This window comes from Lepidochelys kempii, chromosome 9 (genome assembly GCF_965140265.1).
Source record: "Lepidochelys kempii isolate rLepKem1 chromosome 9, rLepKem1.hap2, whole genome shotgun sequence".
Lineage (NCBI taxonomy): Eukaryota > Metazoa > Chordata > Testudines > Cheloniidae > Lepidochelys > Lepidochelys kempii.
This window is the reverse complement of record NC_133264.1, coordinates 22,246,897-22,270,831: the sequence shown is the minus strand read 5'-3', so window position 1 is coordinate 22,270,831 and position 23,935 is coordinate 22,246,897. Positions and strand designations below refer to the sequence as shown.

The 23,935-nt window shown below is 42.0% G+C and overlaps 1 protein-coding gene across 5 annotated transcripts in view; it reads right to left on the bottom strand.

Annotated features, from left to right (window-relative positions):
* Window positions 1–3,768: 3,768 nt before the first annotated feature.
* The window catches only part of IFT80 (intraflagellar transport 80), a 148,567-nt gene continuing 128,400 nt past the window's right edge, over window positions 3,769–23,935 (bottom strand). For all 5 annotated transcript variants that reach the window (XM_073359524.1, XM_073359525.1, XM_073359527.1 and 2 more), the window contains 4 exons: window positions 19,867–19,956; window positions 19,596–19,768; window positions 16,686–16,809; window positions 3,769–5,049 (listed from right to left, as the gene is read on the bottom strand). In XM_073359524.1, coding sequence (XP_073215625.1) covers window positions 4,936–5,049; window positions 16,686–16,809; window positions 19,596–19,768; window positions 19,867–19,956 — 501 coding nt within the window. In that variant the 3' untranslated portion in view covers window positions 3,769–4,935. The remainder of the gene's footprint in view (window positions 5,050–16,685; window positions 16,810–19,595; window positions 19,769–19,866; window positions 19,957–23,935) is intronic.

Sequence of the window (23,935 nt, the reverse complement as noted above, 5' to 3'; positions counted from 1 at the left end):
AGATAATGCCACTACTGCCATAAGATATTTAACCTTCTCAGTAAATTACTTTCATAATTGACCTGTGGCTTTTAAACATCAGCATTGGACAACTTTTCCCTCTTTCAGAGATATAGTATATACCTCACACCTATTTATTTTAATCACTTTCTGTGTATGTAAACAAATATTGACTGTTGCTGAGATCAATATCACAAAGTACTTAAGGACCACTACAGTGCTTATACTGCTAAGGCAAAATTGTGGTTATGTCTGAAAGGCTGATCAATCACAACACTGAATAAAACAGTTCTACATCAACTGTATTCACCTCTGCTTCTCAAAGACCTCAGTAAAATGTGAACAGGCAGATTTTTTTTTAGAACTTAGACTCTCCAGTTTAGGACAGTAACCCATCAGTAATCAATTATATGTTGCCTTCATTCTCATTCTGGAAATTATATAATAACAGGATTCAGACAGGAAGTAATATGACACACTCAACAGGAAGTGGGATAAAAGTTTTCTTGGTCCTGCCCTGGTCCTTGGTAATATGCAAATCTTGGCAATCCACTGAGAATCCCTCATTAAGCGCAGTTTAGTGAGGTTCTGTTGCAGCAGGCTTTCTGTAGCTTGTTTTAAATATGTTTTCCAAATCCTGTACTTAATTATTGTTTCTTTGCTATTCAGTATGCAGGATTTTTTTAAATGCACTGACTGATTTGCCTAAAAATAGATAAGGACAAGTGCAATATAGAGCGTTTAAAAACCTCAGTAATACAAGTCAAAACGAGACTGTGCACAGTACCAGTACAAAAGTATCTTGCACTAGATAGAAGGCAGAGTCCTTAGAATTGCAGCTGCAATGTGTAAAAAAACCAACCCTCTAGATAAGCAGCATCAAGGAATGGATTCTGTCCAAGAATCACAGTTTGCTATCCACTAAAGCTAAATAAATGATTTACCAGGTCAGTAAAAGAAAGGAATTTGCTCAAATTGCCTCCTTGAGTATCTAAAACCCTTATAAGGGTCTGGCAGTCCCATAAATTGATACTGCTGAACAATTGCAGTACAGGACTGGATGGCTCTGTGGATTAGTAACAGAATACAGAAGCTTTCACCTCTAGGTGACCAAAAGTTGATATCAGCAGATGGCTGTCCAATTGCCAATGCAAAATGAGTTTGTGGTCTTAGTCCAGTTACTAGTATGTGGGCAGAGCTTAATAAATACTAAAGAAACATTCCATTAATATTTGTTAGAGTTATTAAACAAATTTGCTTTGATTGTATTTGTGTCTGTAAATATTCTAGTGCATGAGTTTGCTGATAGGCATATTTAACAAAACCAAAAAATACGGGCTAATATTCACAGAAAGTAAACTCTGGATTCAGAAACATCAATATTCATTTTGGAAACCCAATTCTAAGAATAACGTTAATATAATACATGAACAGAAATATACCACGTTGTATGCAGTGTTGTTGTCACCATGTTGGTCCCAAGATATTACAGAGACAAGGTGGATGATGTAATATCTTCTATTGGACCAACTTCTGTTGGAGAGATAGACACACTTTCGGGCTTACACAGATCTTCCTCAGATCTGGGAAACATACTCAGAGTGTCACAGCTAAATACAAAGTGGAACACATTGTTTAGCATAGCTAGTTAACATGTATTTCAAGGGACCACTCAAGGTGAAGTGGTCTGTTAACAACCCTTCAGTCATTGGGGAAAAGGAAGTGGGCGGAAGCAGCTGGGTGGGGTTTTTAGTGGGTTATAGATTGTTGTAATAAGCCATAAATCCATGTCTCTATTCAGTCCATGATTTTTAATGTCTAGCAAAGTTATAAATTTAGGCTCCCAGGCTCATCTTTTGAAAGTGTTGTGCAGGTTTCCTTTAAGGATGAATGAAGTCTGATAGGTCAAATACAGAGTGATGGCTTTGTGAAAAGTGTTCACCCACAGGTTTTATGGTGTTTTTGTCTTTTATCATTTTCATGTATGAATTCATTTGAGGGCATAGTGATTGTTTGGTGTCCCCCACATAGTTGTTATTGGCACATTTGGTGCACTGGATAATCACTACGTTCTCGAATGTACTCAGACAGGAAAATGATTAAAAGACAAAAACACCCTATCACCTGTTGTTGAACATAAGAACGGTCATACTGGGTCAGACCAAAGGTCCATCAAGCCCAGTATCCTGTCCTCTGACAGTGGCCAATGGCAGGTGCCCCAAAGGGAATGAACAGACAAGTTTCCATCAAGTGATCCATGCCCTGTCACCCAATCCCAGCTTCTGGCAACAGAGGCTAGGGACACCATTCCTGCCCATCCTGGCTAATAGCCATTGATGGACCTATCTTCCATGAATCTATCTAGCTCCCTTTTGAACCCCGTTATAGTATTGGCCTTCACAACATCCTCTGGCAAGGAGTTCCAGAGGCTGACGCTGCATTGTGTGAAAGAATATTTTCTTGTGTTTGTTTTAGACCTGCTACCTATTAGTTTCATTTGGTGGCCCCTTGTTCTTGTATTATGAGAAGGAGTAAATAACACTTCCTTATTTACTTTCTCTATACCACTCATGATTTTATAGACCTCTATCATATCCCCCTTAATTGCCTCTTTTCCAAGCTGAAAAGTCCCAGTCTTATTAATCTCTCCTCATATGGAAGCCACTCTATACTCCTAATCATTTTAGTTGCCCTTTTCTGAATCTTTTCCAATTCCAATATATCTTTTTTGAGATGGGGCGACCACATCTGCACGCAGTATTCAAGGTGTGGGCGTACCATGGATTTATATAGAGGCAATATGATATTTTCTGTCATATTATCTATCCCTTTCTTGATGATTCCCAACATTCTGTTAGCTTTTTTGACTGCTGCTGCACACTGAGTGGATGATTTCAGAGAACTATCCACAATCATAGAATCACAGAATATCAGGGTTGGAAGGGACCTCAGGAGGTCATCTAGTCCAACCCCCTGCTCAAAGCAGGACCAATCCCCAATTAAATCAATGACTCCAAGATCTCTTTCTTGAGTGGTAACAGCTAATTTAGACCCCATCATTGTATATGTATAGTTAGGATTATGTTTTCCAATGTGCATTACTTTGCATTTATCAACATTAAATTTTATCTGCTATTTTGTCGCCCAGTCACTCATTTTTGTGAGATCCTTTTGTAGCTCTTTACAGTCTGTCTGGGACTTAACTATCTTGAGTAGTTTTGTATCATCTGCAAATTTTGCCACCTCACTGTATACACCTTTTTCCAGATCGTTTATGAATCTGTTAAATAGGACTGGGCCCAGTACAGATCCCTGGGGGACACCACTATTTACCTCTCTCCATTCTGAGAACTGACCATTTATACCTACACTTTGTTTCCTATCTTTTAACCAGTTACCAATCCAGGAGAGAACCTTCCCTCTTAACCCATGATTGCTTATCCCATGAACGCTTTTCACAAAGCGACAAATTTAACATTAAGCATTTGCTGAGACTGATATTTTGGGCTCATTCCTGCAAGTGTTAAGTGCCTCTTGTAAGTCATACCCAAGATAGAAGGGTTCACTCTGCAGGAGATGCTCAGCACATTTGAAGGACTGGAAATTTTACATGGATTGTAGGTACTTAGATAGAATTTTGCCTTTTTTATTTAATGGGATGGTAAAATCAATGAGATACATCATCTAATCGATATAAAGAGTATTTGATTTTAATTTTTTATTAAGAATGTAATAGAATATGCAGAAAATTGATATTTGCTACATAATGATTTACAAAACAAATATTAAACTAGATAAAGATTCTCACAGAACGCACAAAATTTTTAGTGTTCATGTGTGAAAGAAATGTTACGCAGAATTATTTTAACCTCCTTCAATAACCAGTAATAGACTAATGTCCCAGTATTGCAAAGAGATTATGCAGACAGATCCATATGCATGCAGCCCCAATTACTTCAACAGGAAAGAGAGAAAATAATATTTTGGTGAAATGGCATATGTCGAACTCTAATACACAATCAAGTGAACTGGACCTAGTGCAAACATGAAATTTTTTTCTTCTAAATGGATGGGACATTCTAACCACTAAGGAAACACAGAACACTGTTGTCAATCATATATTGGATATTTGCAGAAAGATGACTTTCTGCTAATTCAAACAAAATTCAAACCATGTTACACAGTATTTTAGATTATTATGAAACAATTCATTTAACATTTAAAAGTTTTTTATCCAACAGCTACCCTTTTTTTGTTATTGACAGAAACACAATGTTTGTAACCAATCTTAGGTGCTGAATTTATCTGAAATAACAGATATGATTATTTGAAAATATTTCAGCACTGGGACTGTGCTCTCATGCAGCAACCTTTGTAACCGCAAATGAAACATTCCTTTGCCATTTATAAACTTAGGTCCACATTTTTCACGTTCGGTGCTTAAAGTTAGGTACCTAAATGCATCTTAAGGTATTTAACCAATTGGCCTGCTTTTCAGAAGTGCTGTATATCTGTACCCCACAGTTGCTGAAAATCAGACAATTTATTTAGGTGCTTAAACATGCATTTCAGTGCCTAAATCCAGGTATCCAAGATTGCATATTTTTACTTTAAAGGGTATGGAAAGTTGAACAATTAAATAATGGGAAGACAGAAGTCAATCTTGCTCTCTTTCTCACACAAGTAGTTCCACTGACTTCACTGGGACTCCTCACATGAGTAAGGAAAGCAGGATGGGGCCCACAGATCATAACTGGCCTACACACATATGAATCTAGTTCTGCCCATTGTCCAACATTCAGCAAAAACTAAACTAATTTCAGAGATCTAACTTCCATAACCCACTTCCTGGAAAATGATAATCCCTGGATTTATCGGTATACTGATACAGCAAATGTGTAGTAAAACAGCTATTTAATATGATTAGCACTGTATTTAGCGCTGTACAGTTACACTGGCTCTGACTGCTGGAGTGGCTGCAGCTCGTTCTCTTTCTTTAGCAATTTCCATCTCTATTTTGGCCTTGATTTTGTCCCAATCAACTTCCAGCTGTAAGAACAGGAAAGATAGTAGGTAAGTGTCAACATTATATTAAATACATATCAATGAACAACAGTATGAAGGTACAAGTCACAAAGTGATCTGCTCTGTCGTTATATAGGTCTCCTCTGGATGCAAAAATATAACTACCATTAATGTTAACGCAAGTTACATTTGTGTATCAGTTGGTGGCTTTCTTCTATAGTCAAGATCTAATAAACATTATGCTATCAGAGGTTCCTGCCTTTGAAATGAAACAAACTTGATACTTTTCAACAAATATTAAAAACTCATATCTGGTGAGAAAATATTCAACAATGAAAATAAACTTAGATGAGCCTACTGGGCATCTTTCAGCTTAAAAATGAATGAAATCTATTTGTCAAATAAATCAGAATGCAGCCACTTGCTCATGGTACATTGAGCAACTCTACTACACCAAAGTCCATCAAACAAATTGATGGCATCTACATTAGTAATTTGATATAACAGAAATAACATTGTCAATACTTGAATTCTGCTTTGATGATAAATGTTTCTTGTTTTGTATTGGCATTTCTTTAGTGGCAGAAAAACATCATCCTGTGGCAGTGTCCTAGTTCAGTGAAACTATGAATACTGGAATACTGAATAGAGGAACAAGTTTCAAATTGGCTGCTGGCCATTTCTTATCCTCTGTCAAAGCTGGCACTGTTCACGTTTGCCTGTAATGCAGCTCAACTGATTTTGCCTAAATTGTCAGAACCAGCATCCTATTCTATTCTCTCGGTTTTTCAAGCACTTGTATGAATTTGAGGGCTGTCTTTCTATTTTGTTTTGTCTCCTCCTATGACCATCCATTTTTAATTACTCTTTTTATATATTTATGCCCATCTATCAATAAGGACATCAATTCCCTATTTCACACTAGGCTACAGCATCTTGATCTAATGAATTAATGAATATCTGAACTCACCTACATTATTGACTGTGTGCATTTTAAGAAAAATTTCAAAGGAGGCTCTGCAGCAGAGTGCAGAGCCAGTGCTTGGGGCAGGGACAGCGCATGGAGACTCATGCGCCCCCTGCCTAGAAGATGGCTCCGCTGCTGGCTGCTTCCGGGGTGTAGTGTGGTGTTGAAACAGATAGGCACCAACATGCCTTAGATGGGCAGTACCGCTGATCGGACTTTTAACGCCCCGGTCGGCAGTGCTGACCAGAACGACCCAGATAATTTATGAGTACGTTGAACAGCACTGGTCCCAGTATGGATCCCTGGGGGACACCACTATTTATCTCTCTCCACTGTGAAAACTGACCGTTTATTCCTACCCTTTGTTTCCTATCTTTTAAGCTGCTTACTTTGTTTTGTTCTTACATGACTGCTTACTTTGTTTAAGAGCCTTTGGTGAGGTACCCTGTTAAAGTCCAAGTATACTTGTTCACATGTGACAGAGTGCAGGGAGTGAACAGGTGAGCCTGCATTCTGATCACCACTTAGATGCCCATTAGTTCTCCAGAGGAAGCTGATTGGGGTAATTATCTAATCAGTCTAAAAAGAATGGCTCAGGTATGAGAATCTCCCTCACATCCTCTGCAGTGTAGACTGATGCAAAGAATCCATTTAACTTTTCTGCAACGGCCTTGTCTTTCTTGTGAGTAAAAACAAAAGGAGGACTTGTGGCACCTTAGTGACACAAGTCCTCCTTTTCTTTTTACTCTTCAAGAGTCACTGGTCACGTGACGGAATTAAGATAGTTCCATGACCTGAATGTTCTTATACCTTATTACATGAAAGGCAAAAAGAGAAGGCAATCAGTAAAACAACTGTGTGTGGAGAATTGGTTAAAAAACAAAGATTCACTGATAATGACACTCCACTTGTGAGGTAACTCCCTTCTCTTCATGTGTCAGTATATTTATGTCTGCATCTGTAACTTTCACTCCATGCATCTGAAAAATTGAGGTATTTACCCACGAAAGCTTATGCTCAAATAAATTTGTTAGTCTCTAAGGTGCCACAAGTCCTCCTTTTCTTTTTATGTCTGGTTTGTAATTCTTTTCCAACCAGGGTTGGAGAGATCTCATTTTGAGTCAGGCATAAGAGGTTATATACATAGTTGTGGTTATGAGGCCCAATAGTATGAGAGAGAATATGCTTCTTTGACATGGAAACTGGTAAAGTAAGGCTATGGTTGACTGACTCTTTCTTCTGGCAGGAAGGATTCTGTCTTTCTGAGTGTCCAAAACTGCCCCTTTGAAGAGGAACTTTTGTGTGGGTAGTGAGATCAACTTCTCCTAGTTTGCAACAAGTTGTCCTTCAGAGAGGAGGTCACAGGCTAATTTTCTCTGATCCTCCAGGAGGAATTTTGCAAATACTGCCATCTTATCCCAAAGATGTTATTGGTGGCATGTCATTACAGCCTGGTAGCGTGACACTCTTATACCCAAAGATGCAAATTAAATTACTTTTCTACCCAGAATTTCCATTTTCTTGCCTTCTTTATCAGAAAGCATTGAATGTATCTCATCATCCTTATACCCCTGGACTTCAGCTTCTACCACAAACAAGTTGGAGCCAGATGAGTGTGAAAAAAATTAAAATCAATCATGTATAATTGGTATAATTTAGCCGTCTTTTTTGACATTTGCCTGAACAGAAGCAGACATGGCCCATATTGCTTTTGTTGGCTGCTAGAGATCATCCGAAACTGGGCATATAATTCTATTTTTTGATGGTGAACCAAGAATACTGAAGATTGGATGAGAAGTCTTCTCAACTGTCACAGATGGAATTTTCAAAGTAGCTGCCATTCTGTCAACTAATTCATAAAATAATCCTCTGACTGGAAAGAAGCAGGTGTAATCCCTACATCCTCATCCAGAGAGGTATGGTCCTCCAGCTCAGCATCCATTTGTTGGTATTCTTCAGGCAATAAAGGCTGCTCTTCTTCTAAAAGCACATTTGCTACAATGGTAGGAGATTTCTCTCTCTCTCTTTATGAAACATAAATACATCTGAGAGCTTCATATCTGATGAGTGAAATCTTCCTGGAGCTCTTGTAGGAGAAAGTTTTGTGCTATAGCAGGTGTGATCCAGTCCCTGGAAATACCTGGGAAAGGGCCAATAGGTCCACCTAGCCCATAAGGATACTGTTAATCCATCCAGCAATCCATGCTCAGCTCTTAGTATCTCCTAGTAGCAGCATGCTTTTCCTTATGAGATGTCACGTTAGGTAACTGACTCCGTTGTTCAGATTCCACATCTGACTGCAGATCCGAACTCAATAGTACAGAAGAGATCAGCGGTCTTGGGTGCAGTATAAAAAAAGGACAAGAGCATCTTTTTAGGAGAGCCTGAGAGAGTCTTAAGTGGTGGGACAGGCAGTGAGACATATATCTCTTCCATCTTTCTTTTCTCTGGAGGAGAAGGAACAGTATTGGGGAATCCGAAGAAATCCTGTTTGCCTCCTGTATCATTATTGCTCTCTTCCAGATCCAACATAAATTGAGGTTACAGATCTGAGCTACCACTGTTATGGTCAGTTGCCAAGGAGGCTTGAAAATAGAGAAGCAGTTCTGGTGTATCCGTAATAAGAGCTGTCTGCTTTGTTAGATGATCAGGATCTTTTGGTCTTGATTTCGGATCTGCCATTTTAGGATTTGTAGAAGACTGACCTGGAACATCCCTCAAGTGCATGTTGGCTCTCCTAATAGTGGCCTTTTTGAGCAGTGAGTCTTTTTCCAGCACTGAAGTTCCCAAATCCAAGGGGGTCACTTTCCTGGACTGGCTCTGAGGCCGTCGCTGATGGGGTTCTTTCTCTACCTTTTTGTTTCAGATATGACAGTTTTTGATCCTTTTTAGGTACCACAGGTTTCTTGGAGCTTGGAACAGAAGACAGTATCTTCTGCAGAGGTCTCTTCTGCCTATTCTCTCCAGAAGTATCAGGGGCCAAATCTGGTCTATGTTCACTCATGAATCCAAGAAATGTTCTGGATCCAGAGAGCTTGGCTGCCAAAGCGTCTTGCAGTGGTAACACTTATAGTCTGTTCTGCCTCTTTTTCGGTATCCTTGGAGTGAAAGTACTGTAGATTGAGCATCTTGAAGAACAACATTCCTACCCAAGGCAGGCTGGGCATCTTATGTGAGCATCTGATGCCAGAAAGACTGCAGGGCAAGGGCCCACTTCTTACAACCAAGTTTCTTGATCTTTGGATCCGCCACTGGATTTCAATAGTGGAACCGAAGTTGTACAAACTACTCAAAAATTAAAGAAATAAAACCTAACCATTGAAATGCTAAAAGCTAACTATTTACACCAGGAAACTAGATAAATCTATGCTAAAAGTGTAGTAGGAACTATCAAAGCAAAAAATCTGGGCCAAGAACTCAGATGGAGTTCCTGATTTGTCAGCTGCAGCAGCTGGAAGCAATTGAGATTGCTGGAGTGCCATGCCCCCTTCTATAGCCTAGGTCTCCGATCATTCAGGACCATCCAGGGGAGGATCAGAAGGGGTTGTGACAGCGCACCACCAGCACTGCTATCTAAAGTTTCCACTGTACAAGTTGTACTGTCAGTGCATCCCACGCAATGGGATTATGTAGAGGAACTTGAAAAATAACCTTTTACCTTGTTGGGGAACAATTAAATACAAAAAAATATCCTGAACTAAATTAAAATCGAAAGCACTTTGACAATGCAATGAGCAAAATTACTGACACGGCCTTTTAATAATTTACAAACAAGATGCTAGAGAGTAGAAAGTCCCCTGAAAACCCATATTTGGAGAAGATAAAAAAAATGTTGACATTAAATGCCACCATAATTTCCCTGTTCAAATAAAATCTAAAGGTTATGATAACAGGGTTTTTCTATTTCAATAGTTTATAACTATGGTTAGTGAATAAGTTTGGATGAAGTAATACTTGTGCCAAGGTCTTGGCTTAACTTTTGCCTGGCAGGGGTGGTGTTTTGTCAATTTTTCACTTACACAGACTCGCGTAGATAATGCTTACTGTCGACAGGACAAAGGTGATGTTTTGTTATGCTGGAAGTTTTAGATAAAAGGAAAGTTAAATAGTATAATAAATAAAGAAATGTAATGCTAAAAGTATCTTTACTGGGGAAAAAAGTGAGGTGACATGAAAGCATAATGACATGAAAATAGTGTAAACAGCAACATTTGTATAAAACAACGTTTACTAACCTTTCCATAACTGTTGTTCTTCAAGATGTATTGCACATGCCCATTCCCATGTATGTGTGTGCGCACCCTGAGCACAGTTGCCAGAAATTTCCCACCTAGCAGTATCCTTCGGGTTGGTTCTAGCGCCCTCTGGTGCTGTGCACATATGGTGCTGGTATAAAGGACCCTGCCAACCCCATTCCCCTTCAGTTTCTTCTTGCTGACTGCCTCCGAAGAGGGGACGGAGGATGGGTCTTGGAATGGACATGTGCAACACATCTTGAACAACAACAGTTATGGAAAGGTTAGTAACTGTTTTTCTTTTGAGCGCTTGCACATGTCCAGTTCCAAATAGGAGACTCCTAAGCAGTTGTATAGGAGATGGGTTCAGAGTTCAAGGTCAGGCTGACTGCAAAACTGCTCGGCCAAAGCCAGCATTCTCTCTAGCCTGTTGAACAATGGCATCATGACTGTGTGAAGGGATGACCAGGTTGCTGCCTTGCAGATTTCCTGAATTAGAACTTGCGCTAGGAAAGCCGCGGAGTAGGCTTGGCATCTTGTTGAGTGAGCCATAAGGATAGCCGGGGGTGGGATGTTTGTGAACTCATAAAAATCCATGAAGAGAATCTCTGTGCAGAGATGGGGAGACCTTTTATTCTTTCTGCTATCGCTATGAATAGTTGCAAAGATCTGCGGAATGGCTTGGTCCATGAATGTAAAAAGCTAAGGCCGTCCAGTCATCCTGTGAGTGGAGATGCTTTCTTCTCTGTTTGCATACAGCTTAGGGTAAAATACCGGTAAAAAGATTGCTGGACTGCATTGGAACTGTGAGACGACTTTAGGAAGAAATGATTGTGTGGCCTCAGCTGTATCTTGTCCTTAAAAAAGATCATGTATGGGGGCTCAGATGTGGGGGCCTGGATCTCTGAGACTCTTCTGGCCGAAGTGATGGCTACCAGAAAGGCCACTTTCCAAGAAAGGTATAACAATAAGCATGACACTAACAGTTCAAATGGGGGCCCTGTGAGTTTTGAGAGAAGAGGGTCAAGTCCCGGGCAGGGGTGTGTGTGAGGGATCTCTGACCTGAGGGTACACTCTTTCCAGGCCTTTGAGAAATCGGATGACCATCTCAGGAGAAGACTGATTGGTTGTCAACCTTGGGATGGAAGGCAGAAATGGCCAATAGGTGGACCTTGACTGATGAGAGTGCTAGGCCTTGTTGTTTCAGGTGCTCCAGGTTGTTTCAGGTGCTCCAAGATAAGCTGTAGAGGCGATTGTAAAGGCAGGACTGATCATTGGGAGCACAAGATGGAAAATCGCTTCCATTTTGCAAGGTAGGTGGCTCAGATGGAGGGCTTCCTACTGCTCAGTAGGACCTCACAGACCTGCTCTGAGCATGCCTGCTCCTCTGGGTTCAGCAATGGAGCTTCCAATCCATCAGATGGAGAGAGCCAAGATTTGGAAGTAGCAGCTAGCTGTGGTCCTGGAAGATTGTAGAGACCACTTGTGGTGAAGGAGAAAAACCTGCTGAGGCAATCTGCTAGCTGGTTCTGGTTCCCTGGGAAGTATGATGCTGCTAGATTGATGGAATGAGCGATACAAAGTTCCCAGAGGCGGATAGCTTTTTGGCACAGGAGGGAAGAACGTGTGCCTCCCTCTCTGTTTATGTAGAACATAGCTGTCATATTTTCCATGAGAACCAAGACAGTCCTGCCCTCCATGTGAGGTAGAAATGCCTGGCAGGCTAGACGCACTGCTCTGAGCTCCCTGATATTGACATGGAGGGAGAGTTCTTCTTGGGACCAAGGCCCTGGGTCCTGAGAGACCACAGGTGGTTTCCCCAGCTGGGGGCTGATGCGTCAGATGCTAGGGAAAGCACCATTAAGGACTTGAGAAGGGTACTGCTGCCCATACTACATGGCTGTCCAGCCACAAGGTGCGTGAATTGAGAATGTGGGTTGGACTTGTGCACACTGAATCTAGGTGATGGCGAGTGGGGGAATATACGGTGGTTAGCCAGGGTTGGGGAGGTCTGAGACATAGCTTGCATGTTGCACTACATATGTGCATGATGCCATGTGGCCCAGGAGGCTCAGATACTATCACACATTTGTAATTGGATGAGCTTGTAAGGACCTTAGAAGGGCTGTAATTGAGCTGAACCGGTAGTCTGGGAATAGAGCTCTTGCTTGCATGGAATCGAGAACCGCACCAATGAACTCTATCCTTTGGACTGGGATAAAAGTGGACTTCTAAGCATTCAGAAAAAGGCCCAATGTGTTGCATGTCGACTGATTGAGATGGATGTCAGCTTTGACCTGAGCTCAGGAGTAGCCCTTGATTAACCAGTCATCTAGATACTGAAAGACATGGACTCCCTTTTTTCTGAGAAAAGCTGCTACCACCGCCATGCATTTGGTGAAGTCTCACAGGACAGCTCAGGCCGAACGGGAGCACCATGAACTGGTATGGGCTTGGTTCCCTTCAAACCTTAGGAAGCATTTGTGGCTGTGGAAGATTGAGATGTGGAAGTAAGTGTCCTTTAGATTAAGGGCAGCATACCAGTCACCTGGATCCAGCAAGGGGATGATGGAGGCCAAGGAGACCATGTGGAAATTTAAATTCTTGGTGTATCAGTTGAGACGGCACAGGTCTAAAATGGGTCTAAGCCACTCTTGGCTTTTGGGATTAGGCAGTAACAGGAGTAAAACCCCTTCCCAGTCCTGTGAGCTGGCTCCCACCTGAAAGAGGGATTGGACTCCTTGTTCACACAGATGCTCATGAGAAGGGTCCCTTAAGAGGGACAGGAAGTGGGAGGTGGGAAGGAGGGGTAGATAGAAATTGGATGGTGCAACCCAGTTCTATTGTGTTGAGGACACAGTCCGACATGATCTGAATCCAGGAATCCAAGACGTGGGAAAGGCAGCTGGAAAATAAGGGGGTAGCTGGATCTGATGCAGGGGGAATACAGTGCCGACCTCGAGCATCTTGTCAAAACGAGCGTTTTGATGATCCCGAGTGTCTGGGTCTGGATTGAATGGAACCTGCTGATGAGGACAGGGGAGGACGTCTGCATTTAACCCCCCTATTTTTCCTCCTATGTTGGTTCTGCCTACGAGGCTGATAGAAGTAGCCTATACTGTTGTAGCCTATACTGCTTTCTTGACCCTGCTGGCATGTACAGTCCCAGAGATTTCAAAGTTGCTTTTGAGTCCTTGAGGCTGTGCAGCCTGCTGTTCGTTTGCTCCCAAAAAAAACAATGTTCCCTCGAACAGGAGGTCCTGAATCATTTGTTGCACCTCGTTAGGTAGCCCCGAGGACTGCAACCACGAACTCCTCCACATTGTCACCACAGTGGCCACTGATTTGGCTGCAGAATCAGCGGCATCCAGAGCTGCCTGCAGGGAGGCATGTGCCACAGTTTCCCCTTCCTTGACAAGGGATGGAAACTCCTGTACGTAGTCCTGTGGGAGAAGGTCCTTGAATTTCGTCATGGACTCCCATGTATTAAAATCATAGTGACGCAGCAAGGCTTGCTGGTTTGCTATGCGAAATTGAAGGCCGCCTGTGGAATGTGACTTCTGTCCGAATAGGTCCAGCTTTTTGGTTACTTTGCCTTAGCATAAGAGCTGTCTGTCCCTGGTGGTCACTCTCATTGGTGGCTGCAAAAACCAGGGATCCTGGGGGAGGGTGAGAAAAAAGGAATTCGTACCCGTTGGCTGGTACAGAATACTTGTGCTCTGTGCGCTTTGTGGTCGGAGGGAGAGAGACGGGGTCTGCCACAGTGCCTTGATCGGTCATGATGGCATCATGCAGAGTTATGGACACTCTAGAAGGTCCCACTGGAGGCCATGTCCAGGAGGCCATGCACAATCCCCTTGACCATTTCTGCTTGGACACCCAAATTGAGGCTACCCACTTTAACAAGTCCTGGAAAGCATTGTGGTTGTCCTGTAGAGGGGAGAACCCTGGTGTCACTAGTGCCTCATATGGAGAGGATAGGACAGGCTGCAGGGCCTCCGTAGGTTCCTTGGCGTCCACCAGGGCCCAATGGGCTTCCCCCTGAGGTTGGTACTGTGCTCAGTATCAAAATCTGGATCCGGAGTCTCCCTGCGCAGTGCCAGGGGCGCTCTCACCTCTGAAACAATGGAGTATGAGTGTCTTGAGGGGGTGCCATGAGGAAGGGGAAACCCCCAAAGGTTCCAAAAGGGTCACTGTAACATCAGCATATCCCATGGACCCTGTGGCCATGTGCCTGGTGGTACCGCGGAAGACAGTGACGTAGTATGGAATGGACACCTGGGCAGCCATGATGTTGGTTATGTAGAAGAGGGAAATATGACCCAACCTCCAAGTCCAATGAAGACTCCAAGATGTGGTGCAGAGACCAGGGAGGAGCCATGCCGCTCGGTGCCAGAGATGGTAGACGAGGCAATCTTGTGGCTGATAACGGGGGCTTCTCTGTAGAAAGTGGTCACAGCACCAGGTGAGGTTCAGGGGTTGCTTCCTGCCTCTCGGTGGCACTGGTGGTGCCGATTCTTGACCCACTGTAGGCTGAGAAGGTCCCTGACCGCTGAGAAGGTCCCTGACCACTGCGATTGCCTCGGGAGTTGACAGCACCACAAACTGGATGGTGCGTTGTCTACTCTGAGCTTGTTCCTTTGTAGGTGTCCAAGGAGATTGTTGTGGCACTGGAGTTGCTGGCACCTGATGTTGTGGTGCTGGGGTAGACGAGTGATTTGGCACGGATCTCACTCTCCCCCTGTCTCCCTTAGATTTCAGCAACAGAGACCTGGTGTCCTTTCGGTGCTTCTTCTTAAGCACCGGGGAGGGTGATCAGTGCCGAGAGTCCCGGATAGATAGAGGAGCGCTCCACGCCAAAGTTGAGGTGTTTGGTGCTGCGTCCGAGCATGGCTCTGAAGCTGGTCTTAAGGCTGCCTCCATTGGGAGGACCTTCAGTCAGGCCTCTTGGTCCAGGGCCTGAAGTCTCTGCAGATTTGGCAATGGTCTTACCTATATGCTTCCCCCAGGCACTTGAGACAGCTCGAGTGGAAGCCGCTCAGAGACATAGGCTTACTGCAGGCAGCACAGGGCTTGAAACCCGGCGACCAAGGCATACCCTGGCACTGGGAAGGCAGACAACCCCACAAGTTAAGTGTGGAGGCATCTGAGCTATCTAAAACCTAAAACTACTAAAAATTACTCTAAGTACTAACTATTACAACTATTTACACCAACTGGTATGAAAGAACACTAGGAAAGAATTGCCTAAGCAATGAAGGATTCCAACCAACTGTCCTGGGCAATAAGAAGGAACTGAAGGGGAACAGTGTTGGTAGCGTCCTTTATACTGGCGCCATGTGCGTGTGGCATCCTAGAGTGCTAGAGCCAACCCAACGGACACTGCTAGGGGAAAAATTTCCAGCAATGATGCTCGGGGCACGCACACACCTATACGGGAATGGACATGTGCAAGCACTTGAAGAACTGAAGCTGCATGTGCATATTGTACAGATTATGTTTGACAATGCTTAATGCTGATTGGAGAAAAGCTAATAAATCTGTAACATGGAAATGTACAGGAATCAAAGTGAACAAGATCCAAATCAAAGAAATATTGGACCAGAAACTTAAGGACTGAGACCTGAAAGACCAAACCAGGGATCAGAGGCTGACATGAGCATCATGAATTAGAGAAGGCTTCCTGGTACCCTGCAACTCAATAATTTGGGCCCCTACGTGTTCCAACTTATCTGTTTATTGTCAGCATAAATATATGTTCATACACTATTGATGACAATAATTCTGTCTGAAAATTTATAAATAAAGGCAAAAATTGATTTAGCCCAAATTGTGTGGATTTGTGACTTGGTTACCCACTTTACACTTCCAGCAAGTTTTTGATCATAATGTTTCCTCTTCCTGGCCTTAAAAAACTATCAAATACTACACAATTAATCAAATCAGTTGATATTTTTGTTCTGAACTAAAATTAGAATGATTAGTATTCTATGAAACTGTATGCCTATGAAATATATTATATGTGTATGTATAATATACAGTATAATAGCTCATGATTGGCTCTGAATTTTCTTCTGAATAACCTTACTGACTGTTACTATTAATATTCATACAATGTGTTACTGAGGACATTAAAAGGGACATTTTCAACCCAACTCCCTGTTTATGTACAAAATTTGTAGCCCAAAATAAAAGCCCCTGCATGTTTTCAGGATGCAAAATTTATGCAGACTTATTTTATGCCTCCAAATACATTGAATTCACAAATGTTACTAGTTCCACATCAAGCTATTAATTTGTACTTGCAGTCAGATAAACAGGTGTGTAACAACCAAGATTTACATCCACAGCTGAATTGAAGCAAAAATGTGGGAGCAGTTTTTTTTGTACAAATTCTGACCACAAAATGCAGGCTGACCACCTGAAAATGTAGGACTGAGTTTCCACAGAATACTTACACCTTCTGCATACTGCAAAAATCGCTTATTGGTTTCTTTTTTACCAAAGTCCTCCAGGAACTTTTGTCGATAACCCAAAACTGTGTCAACATGTGTTTTGTGCTTCACTGCTAGTTCCAGTGCTCTGGAATAAAAGAAAAATGAGCTTATCATGCTGAAAAAAAAATACTAACACAATTATAATTACTTAGGTTTTACAAAAAGAGATCTGTACAGTGATTTTGATCTTCCTGATGCAAGTTGCCAAGCAATTTTTCATTAGTGTTAATCATAGCAGGGTGAGAGTAACCAATTTTTCCTCATACCCTATCCACTTTGTGATGTATGTTATGATATATAAATTAACATTTTTCTGTTGACAACCTAATCACATTATAGAAATGTGACAATAGCATTTTTTTAAGTAATTGAAAAAACACACTCTCTTTTACTTTTGTCTATATTACTGTCAGTAAGAAAGGGTAAAAAAATTAACTTTTAGTGAAATTATTATAGCTATGAATTAAAAAAAATCATAGAATCATAGAATATTAGGGTTGGAAGAGACCTCAGGAGGTCATCTAGTCCAATCCCCTGCTCAAAGCAGGACCAACACCAACTAAATTATCTGTCAATCTCTGGGCTCTTGGAGAGCATCTACTTGAACACATATAGCACATGCAAATGACCACTTTTAGAACACCCTAAAAATATTGCATTATTATGATATGTCTATGTTTATATTTGTTTTCTTTGGAATGATATAAAATTCAATTTAAAAATCTTAGAATGTTTTATTCATTGTTTTCCAGGTGAGACATTCTTGGCAACATCAGCAAAACACAGATCGATATGTGCTTGCCAGAAAAAATAAAGTTTCTAAATTAATTTACACGTAATTCTTAGCATTAATGAAGCCCATTGGGCAACATACTTTAATTGTTTGAGTTTTCCCCAAAAAGTACATTTCCGAAAGAAAACATAATTCAGATTGAAAGGTGGTTTACTAGTTTCTTAGTTTATCTTCATTTAAGTACTCAGAATGCACAATACTAAACTGAAATTAAAGTTGACATCAAACAGGGCTATGTATTAGGAATCAAATTAAGCAGTTGATAGTATCTGAACTTTATCCCTGTTAAAAATAACAGTGTTAAATGATGAATCAGAAAGAGAATTACAGGAATTATCCTAATGCTGTGTTTACATATTATTTTAATAGACAGATGCAACCAGCTATATTTATTACTTTAAGCAGCCATAACCAATAATACATGTTTGAAGCAATATTTAGACTATTAGTACTTTATGATGCTACCTAAATCTAAAGCTGTAAGGAAGGCAAATTTTCTCCATTACATTGAGGAAGTACTACTTCTACTTTACTTGAGCATAACCACACTATTTATCTCTAACTTTCAAATGATTATTTGGATGCTGAACAGATGTGGCATGAGAATCTGAACTTGGAGCTGAGTAAGCATTTTTTCTAAATTTGTTATAGTGGAAAAGTCGGCATACAGAGAGGTCCAATTTTCTCTCTACAGGGACATGAAGTGCCACATTTTTAAAGGGACCTCTAATTTTGAACCCACGATCAGCCATGGTGAGGGCAGATTGAGGGCTTCTACCCAATTAATAGTAAAGGGGCCTAAACATATTTTTGTCATGGTTGGGGAAGATGGCTTCCATGCTAGTGGGGGAGTTCTTCCTAACCTATTCCCCAAATCCTGTTGTGGGAAGAGAGACATTTTTTGAGCACCATCCTTTTGCTTACTTTGGAACACTCAGACAGTGGGAGAAGAACTTTCAGAATTGGGAAAGTTGAGGATGTGGGAGGTGGCAGACAATCAGTAGGGGAGTGTAGCTGTACCCATATTATAAAGACAATATCTTTTATTCAACCACTTTCTCTTGGTGAGAGAGACAAGTTTTCGAGCCACACAGCTCTGCTTCAGGTATGGGAAAGGTATACCCAGTGTCACCGCAATTTGCAAGGTGGCTCTACCTTGAATGTTCCCTTACAATATGTAACTACGTATGCTAAACCATCTGTTCCATCTTGCACTTTGCTGTGATGCTGGAAGTACCTTTTCCAGACCTGAAGAAGAGCGCTGTGTGGCTCGAAAGCTTGTCTCTTACCAACAGAAATTGGTCCAATAAAAGATATCACTTCACCCACCTTGTCTCTCTAATCAGTAAGGGAGGCAGGCAAGCAGATTTAAAAGAAGCCACCTGCCATTACCCTTCTTCACTGCTAGTAACAAGAACTTTCTGCAGTAAGATGGGGACTTGGGAACTTTCCCCACCCTTGCAGATTCTCTGCTCACCCCCATCCATCCATTAGAGAGGGAGGTGAAGCATCCTGTAGAACCAGAATCTTCTCTCCTGGTGGCAGCAGCAGCTCCTGCAGGATCTCTTGGGACACAGAGACCCCAAACAATGCTGGGATGAGATTTACACTGCTGCGCATACATGTGACAGAAAGTTGAATTCTTTATTTAAAAACAAAAATTCACAACTCATTTTCTCCCAGTGATATAATGATGTCAGTCAGTATGGTTGTGTAACTACTTTAAGCACGAAGATATGTCAAAACAGTTTTAATTTGCTGAGTGCACGTAACTCTGTGTGTCTAAAGTCATGAAAAGTGTCTCTGGGTGTATGGAAACCAATATCATAGGGCAGTGCCTGGAAACGCTGACATAACACTGTAAATATAGCACTGATACATATGTATCCTAACATTTCAGTGATTTTATTTCTTTTGTATATCATCATGATATATGATTTAATTCAATGTTTCTCAGGGTCCAAGCAACTATGGTTAATAGATTAGTCAATTAAGTGTCTAATTCTCTAAAAATTTAAAACTTAATCTTAGTAAGATTATTAATGGTAGCAGCTATAGTATGTTGAGAGAAATATTACCTATCCCAATTATAAAGGCTAATGTTGACTTGAATAGCTTGATAAATAAGGCCAGCTTGAAGAAGCAGCATTTCAGCATCTTGTATATTTCCACTGAACAGCAGTATATGAGCCATTCTTGATTCTTTTGATGGAAGTTCTTTGATAGAATTGATGTACTGAACTTTGTCAATCTGTTAAAACAAAGTGTGATGGTTTAACTAGACAAATACTCTAATAAAATTAGCATTGCAATCATTTGTTAAAAAATAGTTAAATCTCATCTACTTACATCACCGATTGATGCATAGGCTATTTCTGCTGTTGTCATATCCTTATTAGCAACTGCCATAGCAGCTAAGCATGCCCACATTGTTTGATCCTAAAAATAAGACAAAATAAAAATACTAAAACATCTTTAATTTTATATTATATGAAAATGCACTTTTTCTCAGCCAGAGTGCAGGGATGCTGTTCAGCTACTGAAAATGATGTACTGATACACAACTGTACAATTTATCTCAGTTGTGCAGATCCCTACAGTCTAGTTGTATGTGCATGTGTGTGTATCTTAATATCATAATCACTGTATGGTTACTTCTCAATAACTATGCAGTATGAAAATTCCTTTACTATGATCTGCTAACAGTGACTTTGAGCTACAGTTTAGAGATATGCCTAATCACTGTACTGTTATTTCTCAATAATGGTGAATATATAAATATATCAATACTGGCTACTCTGATCACGTATGTCAGTGTTTCCCAACTTGGGACGCTGCTTGTTCAGGGAAAGCCCCTGGCGGGCCGGGCTGGTTTGTTTACCTACCGCATCCGCAGGTTCGGCTGATCGCGGCTCCCACTGGCTGTGGTTCGCTGTGTCTGGCCATTGGGGGCTGTGGGAAGCGGTGGCCAGCACGTCCCTCAGCCCGCACCACTTCCTGCAGCCCCCATTGGCCTGGAGCAGTGAACCGCGGCCAGTGGGAGCCGCGATCGGCCGAACTTGAGGACGTGGCAGGTAAACAAACCAGCCGGGACCGCCAGGGGCTTTCCCTGCATAAGCGGCGTCCCAAGTTTGGGAAACACTGCGATATGTAAATGAAGGAGAAATAAAAAACTACGTGATAGCAAAACAAATAGATGAACAAATCAATGAAAAGAAAATAGTTTTAAAAAGTTCTCTTTTCTATTTGTTCCTATGGTATTTTAGTGGATTTTCAGAAAAGGCTGCTAATTTTTAAAAAAACTATTTGTAATAATTCCTTTATTTCAATTTCATGATTGTAGTTTTATTAAAGAGTCAACAGAAATATAATCAGGAAAAAAGTTGAAGAAAATCCTAACATTCTGACTCATTTTGATCTTTCCTCTTATCTCTCCTTTCATTTCACTCTTAGAGTCTGATCACACTGGTAATATAAAAAGATATATATTTAAAACATGTTAGCTCACATGTGTTCATTAATACATTTTTAACACACTAGTTTAGACATGGCAAATATAATTTTTAATACGTTAGCTGGTCCAGGTAAAGCCTAGGAGGAAGTTGAGTTTTTAACATGTTAATCACAACATGTTCTCGAATACCTTTTAAAATACGCCTTTTATAATAGCGTGGACAGGCCCTTAGAAGCGTTCTGAGAGTGCAACCTGATTAAAACGCAGCATGCACACACATTAGATATTGTCCAAACTTAACACTCAGCCCTTTTGTACAAATACTTCTGCATGTAATTTTACAAACCTAAATAGTCTCACTAAGTTCAGTAAAGCGTGTGAAGTTATTCTAAGACTTTGCATGATCAGGACCTACCATCCTTCCTACACCTTTCCTTTATTTACTTAAAAAACAAACATAAACCTTGACCTAAGAAAAGAGAATTCCCCTCCAATAGTAGGTCCTGGACAGTTTGTTAGACTTTGTGAGGTAGTCCAGAGGACTGAAGCCAAGAGCTCCGCCTCATGACTACTGCTGTGGCCATGGCTTGGGCAGCTGCAGCCGCTGCACCCAAGACCACCTGGAGGGATGCTTTGGCCATTGCCTTACCCTCCTCTACAAGGGCCATGAATTCAGTTCTGGACTCTGATGGTAGGAGTTCCTTAAATTTAATCATGGCTGACCAGGAATTAAAATCAGTGACCTAGGATGGTTTGATATTCTCAGTTGGAGGCCCCCTATAGAATACACCTTCCTGCCTAATAAATCCAGTTTCTTGGCCTCTTTTGACTTGGGTGATGGCTCTTTTTGCCTGTCTCTGTCGTTCATTAGCAGCCACAACGACTAGAGATCTGATGGGGGATGGGTGTAGAGATACTCATACTCCTTGGGGGGTACAAAGTACTTACTTTCCACTGCTTCGCTGTGAGCTGGAGAGGTGCAGGGATTTGCCACAGAGCTCTTATGGGCTGCAAGAGGGCCTCATTGAAAGGCAGGGCCACTCTTGACAGCCCCGAGGGCGGTAGTATGTCCACCAGGGCAGGAACTGAGTTCTGCCATGAGGGAGAATGTGATGAAGGATGGTGCCACGCCCTTATTGCTGGCTTGCCCAGAACTGGCACCTGCCGAGAGGTCATGTGATGCCAGAGCTGTCCCTAAGAGTCCATGACTTGGGAGACATGGCAACACTGGAAGGGCATGGAGGCTTCTCGCTGCCTCATATGGCTCTGGTGTCATGTATCCCCTCTGTGGCTTTCCCTAGGCAGGGAGTCCATGGGCAATGGGCTCAATGGACCTCATCCCAAGGCTGGAGTCACTGGTGCTCATTGTGCTATGGATGTCTGAGAGTGGCCCAGCCAGGAGTCTCACTCTCTCCGTGGCCTTATATCTTTGTGGACAGGGCCCCAGTCTGACTTCTTTGGTTTCTTTTTCAGTGGCTGGTGGTTACTTTTGCTGGTTACTGGTTGCTAGCCAGAAGGTGTGTCGATGCCAGGTGGTAGTGTCCTTCATCGGTGTCGCGGATCTCGAACCATGCTGTGCCTCTCTTAAGGAAACCAGGGCACTCCTGACCAACAACGTACCCAGTGCCGATTCGGGCTGCCACTCCGATGATGGGTGAAGTGCTGCCTCTATGAGAAGGCATTTGAGTCTGTTATCTCTCTCCTTTTTTGTCCTGGGCTTAAAGTTCTTACAAATCTGGCACCATTCCTGAATGTGGCCCTCGCCCAAGCACTTTAGACAGCTGTCATGTGGGTCACTTACCAGTATTGGTTTGTGGATCGCCGCACACTGTTTGAAGCCTTGGGACCAAGGAATGCCACAGAGTCCCGGGTGGGCTAGCCCCTTAGAGCGAGGTCTTACTAACTACTCTAAGCTATCTAACTACTAGGTAACTTATTCTAATTCTAATGATTTACAGTCTATTTACAGGATAAAGAACCACTAAAGAGTATCACTTGTAAAGCAAGAGACAAACAGCGTTCCAGCAACCGTCACAGGTGATGAGAAGTAGGGATGTAAATATGCGTTTAAAAGGTTAACCATTTAAACAATTAAAATTATGTTGTTTAATTAACCGATTAAAAGGAGAGGGGCTGGGGCTGCTCTGGCCGGCCGGCCAGCCTGCCTAGGACTGCAGTCAGCAGGCCGGTGCGGCTGGGGCTGCTCTGGCCAGCTGGCCTGGAGCTGAGGCTGCTCTGGCTGGCCCTGGGGCTGGGGTTTAACCATTAGGGTCGGTTAACTGGTAAGACTAATGCTTACCAGTTAACCGTTAAGGATTTTACATTCCTAGTAAGAAGGAACTGAGGGGGTGGCAGGTCAGCAGGTGCCTATATGCTATACCATGAGGGTGCCACTCCAAGGGGCACCAGAGTCGACCCCCTGAATACAACTAGGGGAAAAACTTCTGGCAATGATGCACGCAGCGCATGCACACATACATTGGAATGGCCATGAGCAAACAATCAAAGAAGAGCTGTGGGGTATTTTTGATCACATTGTTTGTCAAAAGACCCCAGATCCTCCCTCAATTCAAGTTTCGAAACACAATGTAAACAAAAAAACCCTATATTCCTGCCATTCTTAGTAGAAAAACCTTGCTCATCTCTGGTATATAGTGTTGTTGTAGCTGTGTTGGTTCCAGGATATTAGAGACACAAGGTAGGTGAGGTAATATATTTTATTGGACCAACTTCTGTTGGTGAAAGAAAAGTTTTCGAGCTTACACAGAGTTCTTCTTCAAGCTGTGTAAGCTCCAAAGCTTGTCTCTTTCACCAATAAACAATATTACCTTATCCACCTTGTCTTGCTCATCTGTAGGTAGGTAAGGGCAGCTGAGGAAAGATTGACGAAAATGAATAGGAAGGTGAGAAGGGGATGGTAGCCAGAGAAGGTAGGAAGGAAAGATCTTTGCAACTTTTAACCAA